The sequence below is a fragment of the Danio rerio genome, chromosome 1 (assembly GCF_049306965.1).
Source record: "Danio rerio strain Tuebingen ecotype United States chromosome 1, GRCz12tu, whole genome shotgun sequence".
NCBI lineage: Eukaryota > Metazoa > Chordata > Actinopteri > Cypriniformes > Danionidae > Danio > Danio rerio.
The window spans coordinates 43732520-43758378 of NC_133176.1; the positions used below are offsets into that span (position 1 = coordinate 43732520).

Sequence of the window (25859 nt, forward strand, 5' to 3'; positions counted from 1 at the left end):
TACCTACTACAATCAATCCGCTCCAGAGTTCGTTTCAATCGAGCCGAGACCACTGAGATTCAGGCGATCTCAAACTGATTGTTTTGGCGCGAATCTGAGCACAATTGCAGGTTTCACACATGCCAAACGAACGCGCTAACTAGGGAAACGAGCCAGGTTCCGAAACAAAAGTCTACATGTAAAAGCACCCTAAGAGATGATATCCGACTATTCTGATTTTGTAGGGGGGTCGAGTTGTAGCCTCTTTCATGTTACAGTTTTCTTGCTGGTTGCAAGAAGTAATCATTTTGAATAAATACTTGTCTTTTACCATTAAGTTGGCTAATTGATTAATAATCTTAAATGAATTTGATTTTGTGTGTTTTCAGCATTTGTCAGCAAAATTTCACTTCTACTTCTAAAAATTGCACACAAAAAAAACACAAGTGAAACAGTGGACAAAATAAATGACATACTATGACCCTGCTGATTTATTTTGGTGTAATTAATTAATATCACCTGATTTGTTTCAATGTAGATGATGGTAAAGAGGAGCCACCCACCACGTTACTGTGGGTGCAGTATTTCCTAGCCCAACATTATGATCAGATCGGCCAGCACAGCATGGCTCTGGAAAACATCAATGCTGCCATCGAGAGCACACCTACTCTCATAGAGCTCTTCCTCATTAAAGCCAAGATATACAAGGTAAAGTATTAAACACTGCATGCTCGCTAACTTTTCTTATTTAGTTATTCATTTATGTATGCATGTTTGCATGTATGGCTTGCATTATCTCAGTTGTGTCACTAAAAGTTGTGACTGATTATAAGAACATTTGAATATTAAACATTTAGTTTGTCAAATATCTCTTAGCTTCATTGTTTTTTTCATTTATGTGTGTTTTCTTGGCTCAGCATGCTGGGAACATCCGAGAAGCAGCTCGCTGGATGGATGAAGCTCAAGCTTTGGACACCGCCGACCGCTTTATTAACTCCAAATGCGCCAAGTATCTTCTTAAAGCTGGCCTGGTCAAAGAGGCTGAGGAAATGTGCGCCAAATTCACAAGGGTAAGGAAAATTTGAGAACACATGCAGAGGTTCATTCATTCATTTCCTTCAGCTTAGTTCCTTTATTAATCTGGGATCACCATAGCGGAATGAACCACCAACTTATCCTGCATGTGTTTTACATAGTGGATGCCCTTCCAGCTGCAACCCAGTACTGGAAAACATCCACACACACACACACACACACACACACACTACGGCCATTTTAGTTTATTCAGTTCACCTATACTGCATGCCTTTGGACTGTGGGGGAAACCAGAGCACCCGGAGGAAACCCACGCTAACACAGAGAGCAAACATGCAAACTCCACACAAAGATGCACACTCACCCAGCTAGGACTCTTTCTGTGAGGCCATGCGGAGGATATTGTTTGTTGGTGTTTCTTTAACTGTGGTGTTTTTCTCTGTTATAGGAGGGAGCGTCTGCAGTGGAGAATCTGAATGAGATGCAGTGCATGTGGTTCCAGACTGAATGCGCTCTGGCTTATAAATCCATGAAGAAATGTGGAGAAGCACTCAAAAAATGCCACGAGATCGAAAGGGTTAGTGTTTCTCTGCTTTTAAAAAGATGGATTGTTTGTACTCTTGAAAACACTTATTGCAGATTATCCTTTTGTACTCTTATTGCAAATCATACTTTTTATTATTATTTATTTAATTTTTTTTTCTTTTTCTTTAACTCAATTTTTGGACTAAAATAATTTCATTTATTGATTAAATACTGGGGTATTTATGCTTTGGGTTTGAAAACCTTTTCTGGTAACTATGAGGTGAATGTTGTTTTCAATGCAATTAACTATTTGAGCTTGCATTGCACACATTTCCTCCATCAGCCTTTGTTGTGTTTTGACTTTCATTTTAAAATTATATTTGTGGTTTTAACTGATTTACCATTAAGTCATATGTCTAAAGATTGTAATCATTTTTTCTTTCTTTTTTGTAGCCATTACATTTTTATTAGTTTTTAATTGATTTTTTATAAAAATATATTTTCTAAAATCCCAACCTTTGTTGGGTTTTGATGAGCTATGTTTTGATGAGTTGCTGTAAAGTTAATGCACGTGCTGACAGTTTCAGACTATTGCTCTGGTTTGTTTATTTAATTAATTTAGATGTATATTGTGCAACTATAAATTTCAGCTTTAATCTTATGCACTGCTGGTTTCAGGCAATTTGCACAGTTTTCAAAGCAGTTCCTAAAACTAAAATTTCATTACATCTTTGCAATGGCTAGGGACTGGAAAATCATACCAGAATTTTTACAGAGAGGCTGTGAAACTGCAAATTGAGGAAACCTTGTTTATTCATTTTTTATCCTTTTTTCTTTTGTTTATTTTACTTTATTCTCTTTTTATTTTTTCTTGTCTTTCCAATTTCTTGATTCTTTTCTGGGGCTGGGTCGCGGGGGCAGCAGTCTAAGGAGAAAACCTCAGACTTCCCTCTTTCCAGACACTTCCTCCAACTCCTCCCGGGAGATCCAGAGGCTTTCCCAGGCCAGCCGAGAGACATAGTCCCTTCAGCGTGTCCTGGGTCTTCCCCAAGGCCTCCTTCCAGTTTGGACATGCCTGGAACACCTCCCTAGGTGTCCAGGAGGCATCCGAAACATCCGAAATGTGGAGGAGCAGCAGCTTTGCTTTGAGCTCCTTCTGGGTGACTGAGCTCCACACCATATCTATAATGGTGCGCCCTGCCACCCTGCGAAGGAAACTCATTTCAGCCACTTCCAAGATCTTGTCCTTTCACCTATGGTCATGAGCTTTAGGTCAGGACCAAGAGTAGGAACCTAGATTGACCGGTAAATCTAGATCTTTGCCTTTTAGCTCAGCTCGTTCTTTACCACAAAGCATTACTGCTGCCACTGCACCAATCCGCCTGTCAATCTCACGTTCCATTCTTTCCTCAGTTGTGAACAAAACCCCACGATACTTTAACTCCTCCAACTGGGGTAAGGACTTTTCTCCTACATGGAGATGGCAAGTCACTTTTTTCCAATGGAGCACCATGACCTTGAAATTGAAGGTGCTGATTCTCATCCCAGCCGCGTCACACTCAGCAGCAAACCACCCCAGTGCATGCTGAAGGTCCATGTTCGATGAAGCCAACAGAACATAGTCTGCGAATAACAGAGATGAACTCCTGTGGTACCCAAACCGGACCCCCTCCAGCCCAAGGCTGCGCTTTGAAATTTGTCTTTAAAACTTATGAACAGAACTGTTGACAAAAGGCTGCCCTGCCAGAGTCCAACATGCACTGGGAAAAAGTCTGACTAATTGCCGGCAATGCAAACCACACTCCTACTCTTTTCATACAGGGACGAGACGACCCTTAACAGAGTGCCTCTGATCCCATACTCCCAAAGTGCCCTCCACGGAATGCCATAAGGGACACGGTCGAATGCTTTCTCCAAGTCCACGAACCACATGTGGACTGGTTGGGCATACTCCCATGAACCCTCGAGCATCCTGGTGAGGGTAAAGAGCTGGTCTAGTGTACCACGTCTGAATGAAAACCGCATTGTTCCTCCTGGATCCTAGGTTCAGCCATCGGCCGAATTCTCCTCTCCAGTACCCTGGCATAGACTTGCCCCGGGAGGCTGAGGAATGTGATTCCCCAATTGTTGGAGCACACCCTCCGGTCTTCCTTCTTGAAATTGGGACTGGGCAACTGGGGTGGTGGTTCAATTTCTTTATTATTTTTCTTATTCTTAATAATTATTCAAATAGTAAAAATGTAGTTCAATATGATCAAGATTATTTTTTTTATTTTTTCCTCTTTCTTGTCTTTCTTTTTTCTTTTCTTTATTTGCCTTTTTTATTATGTTTCTTGTTAGTGATAATAATAGTAATAATTCAAATCATAAAAAGGAAGTAGTTCAAGATGATCAAGATCATTTTTTTGTTCTTGTTTCTTTTTTGTTGGAAAATGAGAAAAAAATACTTGTTTAATTCCTTTTTTTTTAATATGAGAAATCTTTCAAAATAAATGCATATTCAGATGGTCTTAAACCATTTGCAATTTTCCGTTTTTAAAACCTCAGGAATGCCTTTATATCTAATAGCCAATGAGTAAAAGTTCCTCATTTACTTTTTTCCCCATTTAGTTTCAGCATATCACAGTATGTAATTCATGCTTTTTAGCTCCTTCTGTTAAATCTCACTTCTTGCTTTTAATGTTCTTCATCCAATTACCACACAGACAAGTTCCTGTTAATGCTGCAGTCAGGGAAGAGAGCTTTTTTCTTTTTTCTTTGTTGTATTTTTTATTATTTTTATTAATAACGATGATAATAATATTTCTTCAAACTATAAAAATCAAATAATATGAGAAAAATGACTGCTGTAATGCTGTAAAATATTTTTAGAATATTTATTTATAAATATAATATTTTATTGTTGAGCAGCATGTACAAAAACAATGTTATCTTGAGCTGATAATGTCAAGAGATCACAGTACTGCACCCCAGATTATACAGTGCTAGAATAAGAAGCCTTGATTCTCACACTAAAGCATATTGCATGCTCAAGCATTGTTAGAATGAATAAAAGCCAAATGCCGAGGGACGTTGTTCCAGATACTTTTGGCATTTGGTGAGAGTTAATATTAGACCATGACCTTAATGTTTCCTGTGTATATTGTGCCTGTTTGTTGTTCTATCATGGCTTTGTGTGCTGAATTAACCTCCTCATGTGATACTTTTCATAGTTTTTGACTCACTGTTACGCACTGCTTTTTTCCAGCACTTTGTAGAGATAACAGATGACCAGTTTGACTTCCATACGTACTGCATGCGGAAGATGACGCTGCGTTCCTACGTGGACCTGCTCAAGCTGGAAGACGTGTTACGAATGCACCCGTTCTACTTCAAAGCCTCACACACCGCCATCCAAATCTACCTCAACCTGCACGACAACCCGCTAACAGATGACAGCAAAGAACTACAGGCTGATACCGGTAAATTCTCTAAAGCAAATCACTCAAGTGTGTGTGTTTTCTGTAGGAAGTGTGCTTAACGTTGGCTTGCGTTTTCTAAAATAGGGAATCTGACCGACAAAGAACTGAAAAAGTTAAGGAATAAGCAAAGGCGAGCACAGAAAAAAGCACAGTTGGAGGAGGAGAAGAAGAACGCGGAGAAGGAGAAACAGTTGAAGAACCAGAAAAAGAAAAAAGAGGATGACGACGAAGAGATCGGAGGGCCTAAAGAGGAACTCATACCAGAGAAACTGGCCAGGGTGTGTTTGTTTTGGCACATTTGTGGAAGTTGTGGATTCAGATCTGGATCTAGAAAGTTTTCCATCAGTTCTTTTTTATTTTATTTTATTTTATTAGAAACTGAAGGGGAATTTGAAGAAACGCAAGAGCTGTTTTTGTGCACGCGAATAACAAACTTCTCCGTTTCTCTTTTGTTTGGCAGGTGGAGAACCCATTAGATGAAGCTGTGAAGTTTCTGACACCGCTGAAAAACCTGGTGAAGAATAAGATAGAGACGCACCTTTTGGCCTTTGAAATCTACTTTAGGAAAGGTACATGATGTAGAGTTGTGAACTTCATGGACTTTAAGAAAAGATCTCAGATTAAAATTCACCCCATACAACTCTAAATTACAATAAAACCGTTTCAGTGTGATTTATTAAAAAAGCAAAAAACAAACAAAAAAAAGCACTGGATATATTTAAAATCCAATATTACTCAAAGAGATAAATGAAATGAGTGAATTTAAATATCTTAGTGTCTCTATAGACTCAAAGCTTATGTTTGATGCACATATTAGGAAAATTTATAAGACAAATATAAACTGCTTTCGTATAATAAGACTATATCTATTTCTTAAAGCAGTGCAAATGTTTGTGCATGCTTTGATATTGTCACGTATGTCTTATTGTGCAATAATCTGTGCTCAAGCTACTCAGTCAGTTGTTCATCCTCTAATGTCACTTTACAAACAAACTTTCCAGGTAATGGATCAGAAACCAATAAAATGTAATCTTTGTCATGTTCTTAAAAAAAATAACTTAAGTTTTGATGCTTTTTAAAGTTTTAATTTTTCAAAAAACATGTTTAAGTGTATACATGGTCTTACCCCTAAGGTGTTAATAATATATAATTTATTATTAATAATAAGGTTGATAATAATAATATAATAATAATAATAATAGTCTGTTATTTGATCAATTCAGCAGTGATGGGGAAAGATTTTGATCAAACATTGCTCGTTTGTATTGATTTATCATCAAAATTCAGTGCTCCAAAAGGGTTTTAGATAGGGAATAAAGTTTATTTGAGATTTAGTTTTTTTTTACATTGACAACTTAAACACTTTAAGAGATAGTTCCCTTACAACATGGACATTTACTCCAGTTGTTTTTTTTCTGTTGAATACAAAACAAGATATTTTAAAGTAAGCTGAAACCTGTAACTATTGACCTCCATAGTATTTGTTTATCTTACTATGCAAGTCAATGGTTCCAGGTTTCCAAATTTCTTTAAAATATCTTCCTTTGTGTTCGACCGAAGAAAGAAACCTTAACCTGTTAGTACTAAGTAAAGGGAGGGTAAATGATGAGATTTTAGTGTTTTTTTTTTTTTACTATCCCTTTAAAGGTGCTCCCTTACATACCTCGGTCCAAAAGGATTAAAACATAACCCTGTCTAACTTTATGTAAGGGTAATTTAAAATTAAGTAGAATGAGAATAAATTACTTGTTTATTTCCATTTTCAAATGTGAGAAATCTTACAAATAAATGTGTATTTTAATTGTCCTTAAAGCATTTGCAAAATGCAAAATTTGTGTTACCTATTTTAAATGGTTAAAAGTCCCTCATTTACAAGTGTTTTTTTTTTTTTTTTAACGATTGTTTCGAAAGTTTTTTTTATTTTTTTTATTAACTCATCACAGTGTGTAATGCATGATTAGTAGCTTCTTCTGTTAAGTCACACTTGTCTGTTTTAATTCTCTTCGTCATCCCATTGTCACAGAAAAGTTCCTGTTAATGCTGCAGTCAGTGAAGAGAGCTTATGCAATAGACCCCGACCATCCTTGGCTACACCAATGTCTAGTGCGCTTCTTTAAAGGAGGTGAGCAAACCCAGGTTGCCTTTTTCTTTAGTTTTGGTTTTGTTTTCTTTACACCTGATCATTTGGTCACTTTTGTTTAATGTTCATCTTGACACCTTATTTGTATTTTGACGCCTCCTTTGTATTGTAAATGGTTGATAATGTTTTACTCCTTTGACAGTGTCTGAAAGCAAAGATCTAGCAGATTCAGTCAGCATGGTGCTCAAGCAGGAAATCTCCAGGCTGTTTGGGGAAAGTAATGCGAAGAGTTTTAATCAGGCCTTCCTCACCAAGCACTCCAATTCCATCCCTCACCGAGTAGCAGGTTCACATGCTCAACACTTGATGCGCACACAGCTTTTTGTCAGCTGAAACTTTTACTGCATTTTGACCTGTTTTTTTCTCCTTTACAGCTGCCAAAATGATGTACTACTTAGACTCTTCAACACAGAAGAAAGCTGTGGAACTGGCTATAGCACTTGACGAATCACTCGACAACAGAAGTATTCAGGTATATATTGGACTACATGAGCGTAAAACTGTTTACACCAGGTTTGAACAAATAATGTTGATTTAAATCAGAAGTAGATGAGGGAGATTGCTGTTTATACCTGAAACTAAATAAAATCGAATGGCAAAAGTGGACAAATTTACTGACAGTTTGGAAACAGCCCTAGCAGGAAAGCTAAAGAAGTGCAAAATCCCACCTTCCAATCTAAAGCCACCAATAAAAGCTATATTATAAACAAATGGCAAACAGAATGAGATCAGTGCCCAGAAAATAAGCTTTTTGAAATTCATATTTATTTTTTTAAGTCAAGACACGATGAGATTGTGTATAGAAGATGCCGCATTGGACACATGAGACTCACGCATGAACATTTACTCAAAGGAGAAGAACCCCCAAAATGTCTATATTGCAACAACAACAAAAAAAAGCAATCTGTGAAATCTGAGCCTGTTCTTTCAACCTTAATATATTGTTTTTGTTTATTAGCGTTTTCTCCAAGAGTATATAATGAGCTCAGCATTTTTGAAGATATAGATAATTAATAAATTATTATGAAAATAAATGGGGCACATGCACACAAACTTTTAATTTAAGCAATTCTGTGAACTTTAATGCCATTACAAAATTGCAGCATTTAAGATGTAATTTCTGTTAAAAATCTGTGATATTCACTGCCTGATTGCTATAGTATATATTGAAATCAAACCAAACAAGGAGCACTGAACTAAATTCCATTGTTCCGTGGCGTGTCAAATATGGACATTAATTTTACAATGAAGTTTCCTGCTGTTCCTGATGGCACTTGTTTACCTGGTCTTTTATCTCATTTTACGCTTGAACAACTAAATGAAAGCTTAAATCCATTCATCTGATTATATTTTAATTACATTACAACATCTATGCTGTAAAAGGATCCTTACGAATTAGAAAATAGTTACAAACCTTTTACTAGATGTTTATTGCTGCCTGAAAAACACTTGCTGTGCATACAGCCCATTAGTTAGATTTTATTCAACTAAATCAAAGATTAAAGAATACACAAGACGTGTCACTCGTATAGTTTTGAATGGGGAAAGTTGTAACGATCAATATGGCAAATGAAGCCCCGCCTAATAGCACAGGAGCCAATCATTAATCCAGGGGAAAAGCTCGGAACAGACATGTGCTTTTACGACAATTTGGTGCTCAACAAATGCACTGGAATCCCAGCAAATACTTTCTTCACAGTCATAAGAAATATATCCAAAGCTTGAATTCTCCACTTTTAAATGAACCAAGTGCACTTGAAAACGTTTTTTAGTTTTGTAATTTGTATGAAACGAACGTGAGGTACAGTCTGTTCTCTCAAACGCACATCGCATGACAGCAATTACTCAAACACCCACAAACTAGTAAACAAAGAGTCATTTCTGGAAGAGATTTACTATCAAGACCAAGTTGTGGATTACTTTAAATAACTAACACTATCAGATAAAGCATTATCCAGAGGATTATAATTTGTAAAACGGCCATAAATGAGGTTGGTGTTTTGATCTCAGAATTTTTTGAGTGCACATTAGCTTGGGCAACCTGAAAAATTGCCAGTTTAGTTAAGAAACTTATGAGACAGTTTAATTTTATTTATGATTCCAAATATAAAATGTAATCGTAAGCTTGGCAAAAAGTTTTTGGGAATTTGTTGTTTCCCTATTCAGACAGAATGGCCGAGCAAACTGCCCAAGAGATGCTTCAAAGATGGCCGCCGAGAGAAATGACTTGCCTTAAAGGAACTTTAACTAAAATCTACTAGAGTACATTTATTTGACTAAAACTGCAATGAATTTGTGACAGGACTGAAAATAAATGCCATTTTAGTCAAGATACTAAAACTAAATCATAATTATATGTTAGAATTCACAGAAAGAATCTGTGAATTAAGCAGGTAGTTTACCGCTCTAATCAGTGAATTAACCTGAGAAAGATGCAGTTTGTAATTTTACTGAAAGACATGTTACAGCATGCATCTGTATTGATATTACAGATCTGTACGGAGGTTTTGGAAGGCCTGCAAAACGGCAGCCTCGGAGAAGCTAAAGAAACTGCCGAGTCATACAGAGCGGAGTGTAATAAGATCTACCCCTATACGCTGGCCTTCATGCCTCCGGGCTACGAGGAGAACATGAAGATTGCGGTCAATGGAGACGTGTCCACAGAAACCGAGGAGCTGGCCAATGACATGTGAACATTTTGAAGAGGGCGAAAGACTGAGGGAGGAGGAGGAGGTGGATAGGCGAAGCGGTGCTGTGCGGCAACACCACTCTCCAACACCCAAGACGGTTGCCACTGACTATTGTTTTGCGATTGTGCGAGGAACTTCCTGCGATCTTCTACGCCCCCCAGAAATTGCGGTTAGGACAGACAGACAATGACTGTGTTTTGGAATGGAGAAAGAGGAAGAGGGGCTGGGCGGGAGATAAGAATGCCCATTATACTTTTTTAACCTTGCTGATGACTACTCTCTAACTGAAAACTAGTCAAACATGCATCCCATTTTGAAATACAGTATGTCTGAATGCAAACTTTGTGCAATGGCGAGAGCAAAATCCCATAGTCAACAAAACAAGCAAGAGAAACGCACTCAAACCCATCTTTCCCCTGTTTTAAAGAGTAATTTATATGAAAAAAATAAAAGCTTAAAAAGGATGTGTTGTGCTGAAGATCTGCTTTCAGTTGCTGTGAAAACGCAGTGGACATGGTTTAGGGAACGGGCTTGTCGTGGACGGGAAGTGATGTCGTAATGGGGAAGCAGCATATGTAGAGGCTCCTTACTGCCTTTCTCGGAGAACAAAACAAAAATGATGGAAGAGGCGGTACTCAACTGCAGGAAACTGATCGAGAGCCTGTGAAACCTTTCTGCTTTACCTTGCCTCATTCTGTCACTGTCTGATAGAATTGGGCTACAGTGTTCAAAGAAAATTTGTATTATAAAGATTTTTTTTTTTTGTAATAAAAAAAATCAAACATTGAGAGCACATTTGACCGCAGTACGCGCACACCACTGTTCCTTCTCATGGACGTTGGCAGGGTCTTCAAAAAAATGGCAGATATGAAACTCAGAAGTGCTTATTAGCAAAGCCGGTGGCCAAAAGGTGAATTGCAACCTGGAGCTTTTAGCTTGTTTGTACTTGTGCGTTGAGTGAGTGATCGGCATGACCCACGGCATATGCCTTTGCTCGTAGCCATGCATTTATACTTTCTTCATGCTGTTTGTGTTGCTCTGCATTAACACTTCCGAAATGCTAGCTGGTAGACGGTTATTTTTTTCTCTGTGTCGAGTTTCTTTATGGGTGTTTTGTTTTTTTTCTGAATGGTACCTTAATGTACAAGTAGCTAAAAACTCGCTCATTCAGAGGCAAGAACCGACGGACGCACAACAACTTTAATCATAAGGTTAATACAAAACAACAGCTTCCATCTGGAACCCCGTCATGGGATACGACACTTGTAAACACTCACTCTATTGGGCTCGCAGCAAAGGCTGAGCTGGACCATGCACGTTCGCTTGAAGCAGAAGTATAAAGCATACCCCTCGCACACCTCAAAAATATGTAACTACACTTCTGAACGACATGTGGCTCAACCTCTGTGATTGGTTGGCTTGGTAGGTGTGACAAGTGTGGGCCATGCTGAGAGCTTTGAACCCGTTGAAGGGATTGTCGAGTCGCCGGAATGAGCTCCAGATGGAAGCTTTTGTTTTGTGTTTACCTTATGATTAAAGTTGTTGCAGGTCTGCCGGTTCCAGCCTCTAAATAAGCAAGCTTAAGCTACTTGTTGTGTTCAGAATAAACAAAACGCCCGTAAAGAAAACTCAAAAACAAAGAAACATTTAAACTTCCTGCCTGCTAGCGTTTCAAAACTGTTATGGCAGAGCAACACAAACGGTGTATAAAAACAGAAGTATAAATTCAAGACTACACGCAAGGTATGAACCGTAGGTCAGGCCGATCACTTGACGCAGAAGTCTAAACCAGCCTTACCCTTAATTAGTCAGCAATCGGCTACGATCTGAGCTGGGGTATTTGCATAACGCAATTTAATTGGCTAATGCTTCTGTTGGCGCTTAAAAAGTTGGCAAAGTCCCAACTTCTGTAGCAAGCAACGCCACATAAGCGACACCAACAGATCCACAATGCAGTTTGGCATCGCCTGACATCACCCATTCCCAAATGAATTGGAAGCATTGAGTTTGACACTCCATGTGAATGGTGCATGAAGTCAACCTTTATTGCTCATGCACAACTTTGATTTAATAACTGTTTCCATACACCTTTTTTATGTGCATTTTGAAGTATCACATAAAATAAAGGCTTAATGGAAACATGGGCATTTGTTTTGAAAATGCACATAAAAAGCTTATTTGCACAACTGAGTAGGACAAACTTTTATCCAAATTTTTTCCATCCAAATCCATTTTTTTTTCCGATAAGAAAAGATGTGCATAAACTGTGATGGAAACTTGTATAAATTCCAGCATGCGCATTAAAAAAAGTTGATTTTGTTTTAACAAATTATGTGATAAGAATGGGCACAATGGGACTGCATTAATGGAAAAATGACTGGACCAAACACAATGCACATCTCACATGTTGTTTCAGATGTCAGTCCGACATCAAAGTGAGCTGTCTTGAGCAGCTGCACTCCCAAATAGCAGTCTGATGCCTCTAAAAGCCAGTACGACTATGTTCATAGTGTTTTGTCTTTTGCGGTGTAGGTAATTTACTATTTAAGAAAAAAAAAAAATGCAGCTGTAATTGTTCTAAGATATTTATGTTTACCACTGTTGACTCCAGGAAGACTGAGTAATGAAATGAAGACAGTCATCCTCAACCTGAGGGATTGCCAGATGATGAGACTCCAGATGTTTTGTTAGTCCTTTACATCAAAATCAAACTCGTATAAATGAAGAGTCCAAAATTGGAATTTTACAGCAATGCAGTACTATTGGTTACCTAAAATAATCATTTTTTGTTAGTGAACTGAATGTTTTAATTTGAAGCAGCCCTGTCCTAACTCAGTACTGGAGAGAAGTCATGGTGCCCTCCCTGAGAAAGTTTGGAAATCCCATAGAACCTTTTACACTGAATAATCTTTTTTTTCCATGGAAAAACATTCATGGAAAAATGTCCATGGATGTATTAAAAAATATTTAACATATAGCCAGTGACTTTTTACAATTTTATTTATAAATACATGCACATGCTTTTACAACCTGTGAAATCTGGGACAGTTTGATGTTTCCTTTCAACTTTACATTAGCAAACTAATTAAAATAAATAATTTAGACATTTTTACAAACAAATTTTAAGCTTACCATATTCCTCATGTAAAATGTAGCCTAGTATGCAGTTTTTTTTCTCATTACAAGCTATTTGCTATTGAGAAAGATTTGAAATAGTGCTGTGGGTTGTTTTCTGGTTTCTGTCCAAGCTCGATGTCAGACTTCCCTCTTAGCAACGGAGTTTAACACTTATTAGGCTGTACATGAAAACATACACGATGTTCATACATAAACTGGAATGCATCTGAGTTATGTAAAAAAAACTAAATTAACTTAAATTAGCTTACCCTATTTCAGGTTATGTTAAGGTGGATTTAGAAAACGACTCTCCTGTGGGGTAATTAAGGGGAAGTTGTAGTCAGTAAGCGTCTGTCATGGGCATGTGAGCAGTGCTCACTTGGTCCTCTGAACCTTAAACATCCAACCATTTTGACGTTAATCCCTCAGCAGCGGAGCAGTCGATGGATTCGTCTTTAGAAAGCTCCAGCTCCTCTAACGGCCCCCCGACGCGCTGCTGTCGGACCTGTAAGATCATCGTGATCGGGGATGCCGGTGTGGGCAAGACCTGTCTGACACATCGATTCTGCACCGGACAATTTCCTACCAGAACAGAGGCGACCATCGGGGTGGATTTTCGAGAGAAACTTCTTCAGATAGACGGCGAAAAAATAAAAGTAAGTCTTTTAATGGTTGATATGATTTTAAAAGTCATCTGTACTGAACCTTAATATTGATATGCTATTTGCAATTATTCGCGAATATAATTAAATGAATAAATAACATGAATATCACAGAAAAGTTTTTTCCATGATAATTCCCAATTGTATTTTTATTCTGTTTTGAAAAGTCCCGATCGTACAAAGAGACCTATGTCAAAAATGTTTTGCAACATCTGCAATTAAAAATGATTTATTTTCAGTCTATAAATCGACGTCTCTGTTGCCTATAGGAGTGTTGCCAACTTAGCAATTTTGTTCATTTTTAACTATATATAACTACAAAATTAGCCATTTTCAACACTCAATTGGCTACTTTTGGCAATTGTTTTCAAAGTGGCTCAAAAGAGCAGTGTCTGCAGGATTCACTAAGTAGTAAATTGCTAGCTCAGATTGTTTTTCATAACTGAATTTACTGATATTTGTTAACATGTATAATTGTTAATAATTTAAATAGTAATAAATTCGAATAGTCCTATAATTGTTGTCACTTTCACGAATGTGTTAATTTCACACGTTAAAAAGAGAAAGTACACAATCTTATTGTTTAAAATAATACTACTCACTATCAAAATAAACTATTCATTATCAGTGTATTATTTAAAAATAAAAGATTCTTATCAAAAAGTGTTTGTATTACTTTTACAAATAGTCAACTTTATTTTTCATACAAATCTAAATTGACATATTTTAAGTAATGTTTTTGTTGAGATGGCCAGTCAATCTGAGAAAACCTTAATTGTTTTATATACAACATAAAGATGTAGTTTAAAGATGCGATTACGCAATGACGTCATCACGCAAAGTAATATGTTAATAAGAACCTATTTATTGTGCATCTGGGTGTAATCTTTTTAATGTGATATAATACACAGCGCCTCAATAGAGAGATGACGGGCTTACGCTTGTCAGATATTACTGGATGACGTCAATGATATGCAAATTAGTGTGTGACGTCTTCTGACAACATTTTAGCTACTTTTCACTCGAAATAGTTGGCAACACTGCTGAGTACACAATTACTCGTATTTTTACGCGTTCTCTAGTTAGCCTGTTTAATTAGCCTAATTCCTGCCAAACCTAATGAATATGTTTATTTAAAAATACCTAATTAATTTTACTTGTGAACCAAATTTATCTGTTGTCTAATCATAAATCAACATTTACCTTAAAGCCTACTGTTTAGATTTTTGAGAAGATTTTGCCTGTGAACCCCATAGAGGAACAATAGCAGAACTGGGGATTTCACCGTGTTATTGAGAGATTGCTGCACTTACAACAAAAGAGGAACTGGACTTCTCTTTTGAAGAAGAGAAGCTCAGACACTTTCCACAAATAATAAACAACACTTGCATTATGACGAGCATTTAGGCTACATAATATACTTTAGTCTGAAAAGTTAATATTAGACGGTGGTCCATCCATGATGCTTGTATGCTTTCGTCCAGAGGCAGATTATTTATTTTGAGGCCCTGAGCAATTTCAGGTGTGTGGCCATAGCATTAAAACTCTTTCTTTAAAGATATTTCTTTCCTCTGTAGATTCGTGTTTTTTATTTATTTTTTTAAAATAAACTGCATATTAAAAATATATATTTTAAGTGGAACCTTTATTTTTTTCATGTAAAAATAAATGCAGTAATCTTTTTTTAAAACTCCACAAACAAACTATATGTACAGTAATGCCATATTTGTGCATATGCCATATTTGTAATAAGATTTTAATAATCACATGTGCAGTACGAAAGACACATTATTCATACAAAGTAAATATTGCTGTGTTGAATAAACTCTTAAAGAGTTCAATTTAACACTGCACGTGAGTGTATTTGGTCCCACTCAGAATTGGTGTTAAATTAACACTTTTTATTGTGGTATATTTTCAGAGTAAAATTAACTCAATTTTGAGTTAAAATTTAACACTGGTCAACACTGAAAATTGTTAAGCTGTTTTACTCTATAGAGAAATTACTCTGACTGGTGTTCCTTAATTTAACAACACACAGAAATTAACTCAGGTTAAATATTAATACATCACTAATAAAGAGTCAATTTACAACCCATATGGTGTTGCTTTACTGTCATTATTTCACTCTGGTGCAATTCTTTAATGCTACTGAACATAGTAAAATACATTAAACAACAAATAAAACAAAAAACCAAACTCAATATCAGTTAAAACTTTTAAACAAAAGAATCGTTTAAGAATGACCCATCACTACATGTCACCACTGTTTACCGGGTGAAAACACAAAAACAAGCAACTTGATCGTTTTAAAGCCGTGAAGATGAGCTGGCGTGTCTATGGGCACCATCAAGATTAAAATTCAGTGATGTTAATCCTCGACCATCAAAATTAAAATATACAGATGTTGATCCTGGACCATCAAGATGCAAATTCACGGATGTTGATCCTGGACCATTAAGATTCAAATTCAGTAATGTTGATTCTGGACCACAAAGACTCAAATTCATTGTTGTTGATCCTGGACCAGCAAGATTTAAATTCACTGATGTTGATCCTGCACCAATGAGATTCAAATTCACTGATGTTGATCCTGGACCATCAAAATAAAATATACAGATGTTGATCCTGGACCATCAAGATTCAAATTCAGTGATGTTGATCCTGGACCATCAAGATTCAAATTCAGTGATGTTGATCCTGGACCATCAAGACTAAAATTCACGGATGTTGATCCTGGACTATCAAGATTAAAATACACAGATAATAATCCTGGACCATCAAGTTTCAAATTCACTGATGTTGATTCTGGACCATTAGGATTCATATTCACTGATGTTGATCCTGGACCATCAAAATTAAAACATACAGATGTTCATCCTGGACCATCAAAATAAAATATACAGATGTTGATCCTGGACCATCAAGATTCAAATTCACTGATGTTAATCCTGGACCATGAAGATTTAAATTCAGTGATGTTGATCCTGGACCATTAAGATTCAAATTAAGTGATGTTGATCCTGGGCCATTAAGATTCAAATTCACTGATGTTGATCCTGGACCATTAAGAATCAAATTCACTGATGTTGATCCTGGACCATTAAGATTCAAAATTACAGATGTTGATCCTGGACCATCAAGATTCAAATTCACTGATGTTGATCCTGGACCATCAAGATTCAAACTCAGTGATGTTGATCCTGGACCATCAAGATTCAAATTCAGTTATGTTGATCCTGGACCATCAAGATTCAAAATCACTGATGTTGATCCTGGACCATTAAGATTCAAATTTACAGATGTTGATCCTGGACCATCAAGATTCAAATTCACTGATCCTGATCCTGGACCATCAAGATTCAAATTCACTGATGTTGATCCTGGACCATTAAGATTCAAATTTACAGATGTTGGTCTTGGACCATCAAGATTCAAATTCAGTGATGTTGATCCTGGACCATCAAGATTCAAATTCACTGATGTTGATCCTTGACCATTAAGATTCAAATTTACAGATGTTGGTCCTGGACCATCAAGATTCAAATTCAGTGATGTTGATCCTGGACCATCAAGATTCAAAATCACTGATGTTGATCCTGGACCATTAAGATTCAAATTTACAGATGTTGATCCTGGACCATCAAGATTCAAATTCACTGATCCTGATCCTGGACCATCAAGATTCAAATTCACTGATCCTGATCCTGGACAATTCAAGATTCAAATTCACTGATGTTGATCCTGGACCATCATTTTTCAAATTCAGTGATGTTGATCATGGACCATCAAGATTCAAATTCACTGATCCTGATCCTGGACCATCAAGATTCAAATTCACTGATCCTGATCCTGGACCATCAAGATTCAAATTTACTGATGTTGATCCTGGACCATCAAGACTCAAATTCACTGATGTTGATTCTGGACCATTACGATTAAAATTTACAGATGTTGATCCTGGACCACCAAGATTCAAATTCACTGATGTTGATCCTGAACCATCAAGATTCAAATTCACTGATGTTGATTCTGGACCATTAAGATTAAAATTTACAGATGTTGATCCTGGACCATCAAGACTGAAATTCACTGATGTTGATCCTGGACCATCAAGACTCAAATTCACTGATGTTGATCCTGGACCATCAAGATTCACATTCACTGATGTTGATCCTGGACCATTAAGATTCAAATTCAGTAATGTTTATCCTGGACCATTAAGATTCACATTTACTGATGTTGATCCTGGACCATCAAGATTCTAATTCACTGATTTTGTTCCTGGACTATTAAGATTCAAATTTACAGATGTTGATCCTGGACCATCAAGACTGAAATTCACTGATGTTGATCCTGGACCATTAAGATTCAAATTCACTGAAGTTGATCCTGGACCATTAAGATTCGAATTCACTGATGTTGATTTTAGACCAACGAGATTCAAATTCAGTAATGTTTATGCTGGACCATTAAGATTCAAATTCACTGATGTTGATCCTGGACCATTAGGATTCAAATTCAGTGATGTTGATCCTGGACCACAAAGACTTAAGTTTTACTAATGTTGATCCTGGACCATAGAGATTCAAATTTACTGATGTTGACCCTGGACCATCAAGATTCAAATTCACCGATGTTGATCATGGACCATTAAGATTCAAATTCACCGATGTTGATCATGGACCATTAAGATTCAATTTCAGTGATGTTGATCCTGGACGATCAAGATTCAAATTCACTGATCCTGATCCTGGACCATTAGGATTCAAATTCACTGATGTTGATCCTGGACCATCAAAATTAAAATATACAGATGTTGATCCTGGACCATTAAGATTTAAATTCAGTGATGTTGATCCTGGACCATCAAGATTTAAATTCACTGATGTTGATCCTGGACCATCAAGATTCAAATTCAGTGATGTTGATCCGGGACCATCAAGATTTAAATTCACTGATGTTGATCCTAGACCATTAAGATTCAAATTCAGTGGTGTTGATCCTGGACCATCAAGATTCAAATTCACTGATGTTGATCCTGGACCATTAGGATTCAAATTTACAGATGTTGATCCTGGACCATCAAAATTTAAATTCACTGATGTTGATCCTGGACCATCAAGATTCAAATTCACTGATGTTGATCCTGGAACATCAAGACTCAAATTCACTGATGTTGATCCTGGACCATTAAGATTAAAATTTACAGATGTACCACCAAGATTCAGTGGTGTTGATCCTGGACTATCAAGATTCAAATTCACTGATGTTGATCCTGGACCATTAGGATTCAAATTTACAGATGTTGATCCTGGACTATCAAGATTCACATTTACTGATGTTGATCCTGGACCATCAAGATTCTAATTTACAGATGTTGATCCTGGACCATTAAGATTCAAATTTACTGATGTTGATCCTGGACCATCAAGATTCAAATTCAGTGATGTTGATCCTGGACCATCAAGATTCAAATTCAGTGATGTTGATCCTGGACCATCAAGATTCACATTTACTGATGTTGATCCTGGACCATCAAGATTCTAATTTACAGATGTTGTTCCTGGACCATTAAGATTCAAATTTACTGATGTTGATCCTGGACCATCAAGATTCAAATTCACTGATGTTGATCCTGGACCATCAAGATTCAAATTCACCGATGTCGATCCTGGACCATCAAGATTCAAATTCGCTGATGTTGATCCTGGACCACCAAGATTCAAATTCTCTGATGTTGATACTGGACCATCAATATTCAAATTCACTGATGTTGATCCTGGACCATCAAGATTCTAATTTACAGATGTTGATCCTGGACCATTAAGAATCAAATTTACTGATGTTGATCCTGGATCATCAAGATTCAAATTTACTGATGTTGATCCTGGACCATCAAGATTCAAATTCACTGATGCTGATCCTGGACCATCAAGATTCAAATTCACTGATGTTGATCCTGGACCATCAAGATTCTAATTCACTGATGTTGATCCTGGACCATTAAGACTCAAATTCACGGATGTTGATCCTGGACCATTAAGATTCAAATTCAGTGATGTTGATCCTGGACCACAAAGACTCAAATTCACTGATGTTTATCCTGGACCATTAAGATTAAAAAATACAGATGTTGATCCTGGACCATCAAGATTCAAATTCACTGATGTTGATCCTTGACCATCAAGATTCACATTTACTGATGTTGATCCTGGACCATCAAGATTCTAATTTACAGATGTTGATCCTGGACCATTAAGATTCAAATTTACTGATGTTGATCCTGGACCATCAAGATTCAAATTCAGTGATGTTGATCCTGGACCATCAAGATTCAAATTCAGTGATGTTGATCCTTGACCATCAAGATTCAAATTCACCGATGTTGATCCTGGACCATCAAGATTCAAATTCACTGATGTTGATCCTGGACCACAAAGACTCAAATTCACTGATGTTGATTCTGGACCATTACGATTCAAATTCAGTGATGTTGATGCTGGACCACAAAGACTCAAGTTTTACTGATGTTGATCCTGGATCATCAAGATTCAAAGTCACTGATGTTGATCCTGGACCATTAAGATTCAAATTCACTGAAGTTGATCCTGGGCCATTAAGATTCAAATTCACTGATGTTGATCCTGGACCACAAAGACTCAAATTCACTGATGTTGATCCTGGACCATCAATATTCAAATTCACTGATGTTGATCCTGGACCATCAAGATTCTAATTTACAGATGTTGATCCTGGACCATTAAGATTCAAATTTACTGATGTTGATCCTGGACCATCAAGATTAAAATTCAGTGATGTTGATCCTGGACCATCAAGATTCAAATTCAATGATGTTGATCCTGGACCATCAAGATTCAAATTCACCGATGTTGATCCTGGACCATCAAGATTCAAATTCGCTGATGTTGATCCTGGACCACCAAGATTCAAATTCACTGATGTTGATCCTGGACCACAAAGACTCAAATTCACTGATGTTGATTCTGGACCATTAAGATTCAAATTCAGTGATGTTGATGCTGGACCACAAAGACTCAAGTTTTACTGATGTTGATCCTGGATCATCAAGATTCAAATTTACTGATGTTGATCCTGGACCATCAAGATTCAAATTAACTGATGTTGATCCTGGACCATCAAGATTCAAATTCACTGATGTTGATCCTGGACCATCAAGATTCTAATTCACTGATGTTGATCCTGGACCATTAAGATTCAAATTTACAGATGTTGATCCTGGACCATCAAGATTCAAATTCAGTGATGTTGATCCTGGACCATCAAGATTCAAATTCACCGATGTTGATCCAGGACCATTAAGATTCAAAATCAGTGATGTTGATCCTGGACCACAAAGACTCAAATTCACTGATGTTGATCCTGGACCATCAAGATTCTAATTTACAGATGTTGATCCTGGACCATTAAGATTCAAATTTACTGATGTTGATCCTGGACCATCAAGATTCAAATTCACAGATGTTGATCCTGGACTATCAAGATTCACATTTACTGATGTTGATCCTGGACCATCAACATTCAAATTCACAGATGTTGATCCTGGACTATCAAGATTCACATTTACTGATGTTGATCCTGGACCATCAAGATTCTAATTTACAGATGTTGATCCTGGACCATTAAGATTCAAATTTACTGATGTTGATCCTGGACCATCAAGATTCAAATTCAGTGATGTTGATCCTGGACCATCAAGATTCAAATTCAGTGATGTTGATCCTGGACCATCAAGATTCACATTTACTGATGTTGATCCTGGACCATCAAGATTCTAATTTACAGATGTTGATCCTGGACCATTAAGATTCAAATTTACTGATGTTGATCCTGGACCATCAAGATTCAAATTCACTGATGTTGATCCTGGACCATCAAGATTCAAATTCACCGATGTCGATCCTGGACCATCAAGATTCAAATTCGCTGATGTTGATCCTGGACCACCAAGATTCAAATTCTCTGATGTTGATCCTGGACCATCAAGATTCAAATTCACTGATGTTGATCCTGGACCATCAATATTCAAATTCACTGATGTTGATCCTGGACCATCAAGATTCTAATTTACAGATGTTGATCCTGGACCATTAAGATTCAAATTTACTGATGTTGATCCTGGACCATCAAGATTCAAATTCATTGATGTTGATCCTGGACCATCAAGATTCAAATTCACCGATGTTGATCCTGGACCATCAAGATTCAAATTCGCTGATGTTGATCCTGGACCACCAAGATTCAAATTCACTGATGTTGATCCTGGACCACAAAGACTCAAATTCACTGATGTTGATTCTGGACCATTAAGATTCAAATTCAGTGATGTTGATGCTGGACCACAAAGACTCAAGTTTTACTGATGTTGATCCTGGACCATCAAGATTCAAATTTACTGATGTTGATCCTGGACCATCAAGATTCAAATTAACTGATGTTGATCCTGGACCATCAAGATTCAAATTCACTGATGTTGATCCTGGACCATCAAGATTCTAATTCACTGATGTTGATCCTGGACCATTAAGATTCAAATTTACAGATGTTGATCCTGGACCATCAAGATTCAAATTCACCGATGTTGATCCAGGACCATTAAGATTCAAAATCAGTGATGTTGATCCTGGACCACAAAGACTCAAATTCACGGATGTTGATCCTGGACCATTAAGATTCAAATTCAGTGATGTTGATCCTGGACCACAAAGACTCAAATTCACTGATGTTGATCCTGGACCATTAAGATTAAAAAATACAGATGTTGATCCTGGACCATCAAGATTCAAATTCACTGATGTTGATCCTTGACCATCAAGATTCACATTTACTGATGTTGATCCTGGACCATCAAGATTCTAATTTACAGATGTTGATCCTGGACCATTAAGATTCAAATTTACTGATGTTGATCCTGGACCATCAAGATTCAAATTCACTGATGTTGATCCTGGACCATCAAGATTCAAATTCAGTGATGTTGATCCTGGACCATCAAGATTCAAATTCACCGATGTTGATCCTGGACCATCAAGATTCAAATTCACTGATGTTGGTCCTGGACCACAAAGACTCAAATTCACTGATGTTGATTCTGGACCACAAAGACTCAAGTTTTACTGATGTTGATCCTGGATCATCAAGATTCAAATCTACTGATGTTGATCCTGGACCATCAAGATTCAAATTAACTGATGTTGATCCTGGACCATCAAGATTCAAATTCACTGATGTTGATCCTGGACCATCAAGATTCTAATTCACTGATGTTGATCCTGGACCATTAAGATTCAAATTTACAGATGTTGATCCTGGACCATCAAGATTCAAATTCACCGATGTTGATCCAGGACCATTAAGATTCAAAATCAGTGATGTTGATCCTGGACCACAAAGACTCAAATTCACGGATGTTGATCCTGGACCATTAAGATTCAAATTCAGTGATGTTGATCCTGGACCACAAAGACTCAAATTCACTGATGTTGATCTTGGACCATTAAGATTAAAAAATACAGATGTTGATCCTGGACCATCAAGATTCAAATTCACTGATGTTGATCCTTGACCATCAAGATTCACATTTACTGATGTTGATCCTGGACCATCAAGATTCTAATATACAGATGTTGATCCTGGACCATTAAGATTCAAATTTACTGATGTTGATCCTGGACCATCAAGATTCAAATTCAGTGATGTTGATCCTGGACCATCAAGATTCAAATTCAGTGATAATGATCCTGGACCATCAAGATTCAAATTCACCGATGTTGATCCTGGACCATCAAGATTCAAATTCACTGATGTTGATCCTGGACCACAAAGACTCAAATTCACTGATGTTGATTCTGGACCATTAAGATTCAAATTCAGTGATGTTGATGCTGGACCACAAAGACTCAAGTTTTACTGATGTTGATCCTGGATCATCAAGATTCAAAGTCACTGATGTTGATCCTGGACCATTAAGATTCGAAATTTACTGATGTTGATCTTGGACCATCGAGATTCAAATTCAGTAATGTTTATCCTGGACCATCAAGATTCAAATTCAGTGATGTTGATCCTGGACCATCAAGATTCAACTTCAGTGATGTTGATCCTGGACCATCAAGATTCAAATGTACTGATGTTGATCCTGGACCATCAAGATTCTAATTTACAGATGATGATCCTGGACCATTAAGATTCAAATTTACTGATGTTGATCCTGGACCATCAAGATTCAAATTCACTGATGTTGATCCTGGACCATCAAGATTCAAATTCACCGATGTCGATCCTGGACCATCAAGATTCAAATTCGCTGATGTTGATCCTGGACCACCAAGATTCAAATTCTCTGATGTTGATCCTGGATCATCAAGATTCCAATTTACTGATGTTGATCCTGGACCATCAAGATTCAAATTCACTGATGTTGATCCTGGACCATCAAGATTCAAATTCACTGATGTTGATCCTGGACCATCAAGATTCTAATTCACTGATGATGATCCTGGACCATTAAGATTCAAATTTACAGATGTTGATCCTGGACCATCAAGATTCAAATTCAGTGATGTTGATCCTGGACCATCAAGATTCAAATTCACCGATGTTGATCCCGGACCATTAAAATTAAAATTCAGTGATGTTGATCCTGGACCATCAAGATTCAAATTCACCGATGTCGATCCTGGACCATCAAAATTAAAATTCGCTGATGTTGATCCTGGACCACCAAGATTTAAATTCTCTGATGTTGATCCTGGACCATCAAGATTCAAATTCTCTGATGTTGGTCCTGGACCATCAAGATTCAAATTCACTGATGTTGATCCTGGACCATCAAGATTCACATTCACTGATGTTGATCCTGGACCATTAAGATTCAAATTCACTGATGTTGATCCTGGACCATTAAGACTAAAATTTACAGATGTTGATCCTGGACCATTAAGATTCAAATTCACTGAAGTTAATCCTGGACCATTAAGATTCAAATTCACTGATGTTGATCCTGGACCATTAAGATTCAAATTTACAGATGTTGATCCTGGACCATCAAGACTGAAATTCACTGATGTTGATCCTGGACCATTAGGATTCAAAATCACTAAAGTTGATCCTGGACCATTAAGATTCGAATTCACTGATGTTGATTTTGGACCATCGAGATTCAAATTCAGTAATGTTTATGCTGGACCATTAAGATTCAAATTCACTGATGTTGATCCTGGACCATTAGGATTCAAATTCAGTGATGTTGACCCTGGACCGTCAAGATTCAAATTCACCGATGTTGATCATGGACCATTAAGATTCAAATTCACTGATGTTGATCCTGGACCATCTAGATTCAAATTCACTGATGTTGATCCTGGACCATAAAGATTCACATTCACTGATGTTGATCCTGGACCATTAAGATTTAAATTTACAGATGTTGATCCTGGACCATCAAGATTCAAATTCACTGATGTTGATCCTGGACCATCAAGATTCTAATTCACTGATGTTGATCCTGGACCATTAAGATTCAAATTTACAGATGTTGATCCTGGACCATCAAGATTCAAATTCACCGATGTTGATCCAGGACCATTAAGATTCAAAATCAGTGATGTTGATCCTGGACCACAAAGACTCAAATTCACGGATGTTGATCCTGGACCATTAAGATTCAAATTCAGTGATGTTGATCCTGGACCACAAAGACTCAAATTCACTGATGTTGATCCTGGACCATTAAGATTAAAAAATACAGATGTTGATCCTGGACCATCAAGATTCAAATTCACTGATGTTGATCCTTGACCATCAAGATTCACATTTACTGATGTTGATCCTGGACCATCAAGATTCTAATTTACAGATGTTGATCCTGGACCATTAAGATTCAAATTTACTGATGTTGATCCTGGACCATCAAGATTCAAATTCAGTGATGTTGATCCTGGACCATCAAGATTCAAATTCACCGATGTTGATCCTGGACCATCAAGATTCAAATTCACTGATGTTGATCCTGGACCACAAAGACTCAAATTCACTGATGTTGATTCTGGACCATTAAGATTCAAATTCAGTGATGTTGATGCTGGACCACAAAGACTCAAGTTTTACTGATGTTGATCCTGGACCATCAAGATTCAAATTCACTGATGTTGATCTTGGACCATCGAGATTCAAATTCAGTAATGTTTATCCTGGACCATCAAGATTC

General features: G+C 37.1%; 2 protein-coding genes across 2 annotated transcripts in view; both read left to right on the forward strand.

Annotated features, from left to right (window-relative positions):
* The window catches only part of naa15b (N-alpha-acetyltransferase 15, NatA auxiliary subunit b), a 28182-nt gene extending 17905 nt beyond the window's left edge, over nucleotides 1-10277 (forward strand). Inside the window, exons 11-20 of the mRNA NM_203321.2 lie at nucleotides 518-687; nucleotides 897-1049; nucleotides 1463-1591; nucleotides 4787-5000; nucleotides 5085-5278; nucleotides 5461-5569; nucleotides 7024-7122; nucleotides 7283-7426; nucleotides 7515-7612; nucleotides 9633-10277. Coding sequence (NP_976066.2) covers nucleotides 518-687; nucleotides 897-1049; nucleotides 1463-1591; nucleotides 4787-5000; nucleotides 5085-5278; nucleotides 5461-5569; nucleotides 7024-7122; nucleotides 7283-7426; nucleotides 7515-7612; nucleotides 9633-9833 — 1511 coding nt within the window. The 3' untranslated portion in view covers nucleotides 9834-10277. The remainder of the gene's footprint in view (nucleotides 1-517; nucleotides 688-896; nucleotides 1050-1462; nucleotides 1592-4786; nucleotides 5001-5084; nucleotides 5279-5460; nucleotides 5570-7023; nucleotides 7123-7282; nucleotides 7427-7514; nucleotides 7613-9632) is intronic.
* Nucleotides 10278-13289: 3012 nt separating this feature from the next.
* The window catches only part of rab33bb (RAB33B, member RAS oncogene family b), a 75221-nt gene continuing 62651 nt past the window's right edge, over nucleotides 13290-25859 (forward strand). Inside the window, exon 1 of the mRNA XM_017356390.3 lies at nucleotides 13290-13603. Coding sequence (XP_017211879.1) covers nucleotides 13391-13603 — 213 coding nt within the window. The 5' untranslated portion in view covers nucleotides 13290-13390. The remainder of the gene's footprint in view (nucleotides 13604-25859) is intronic.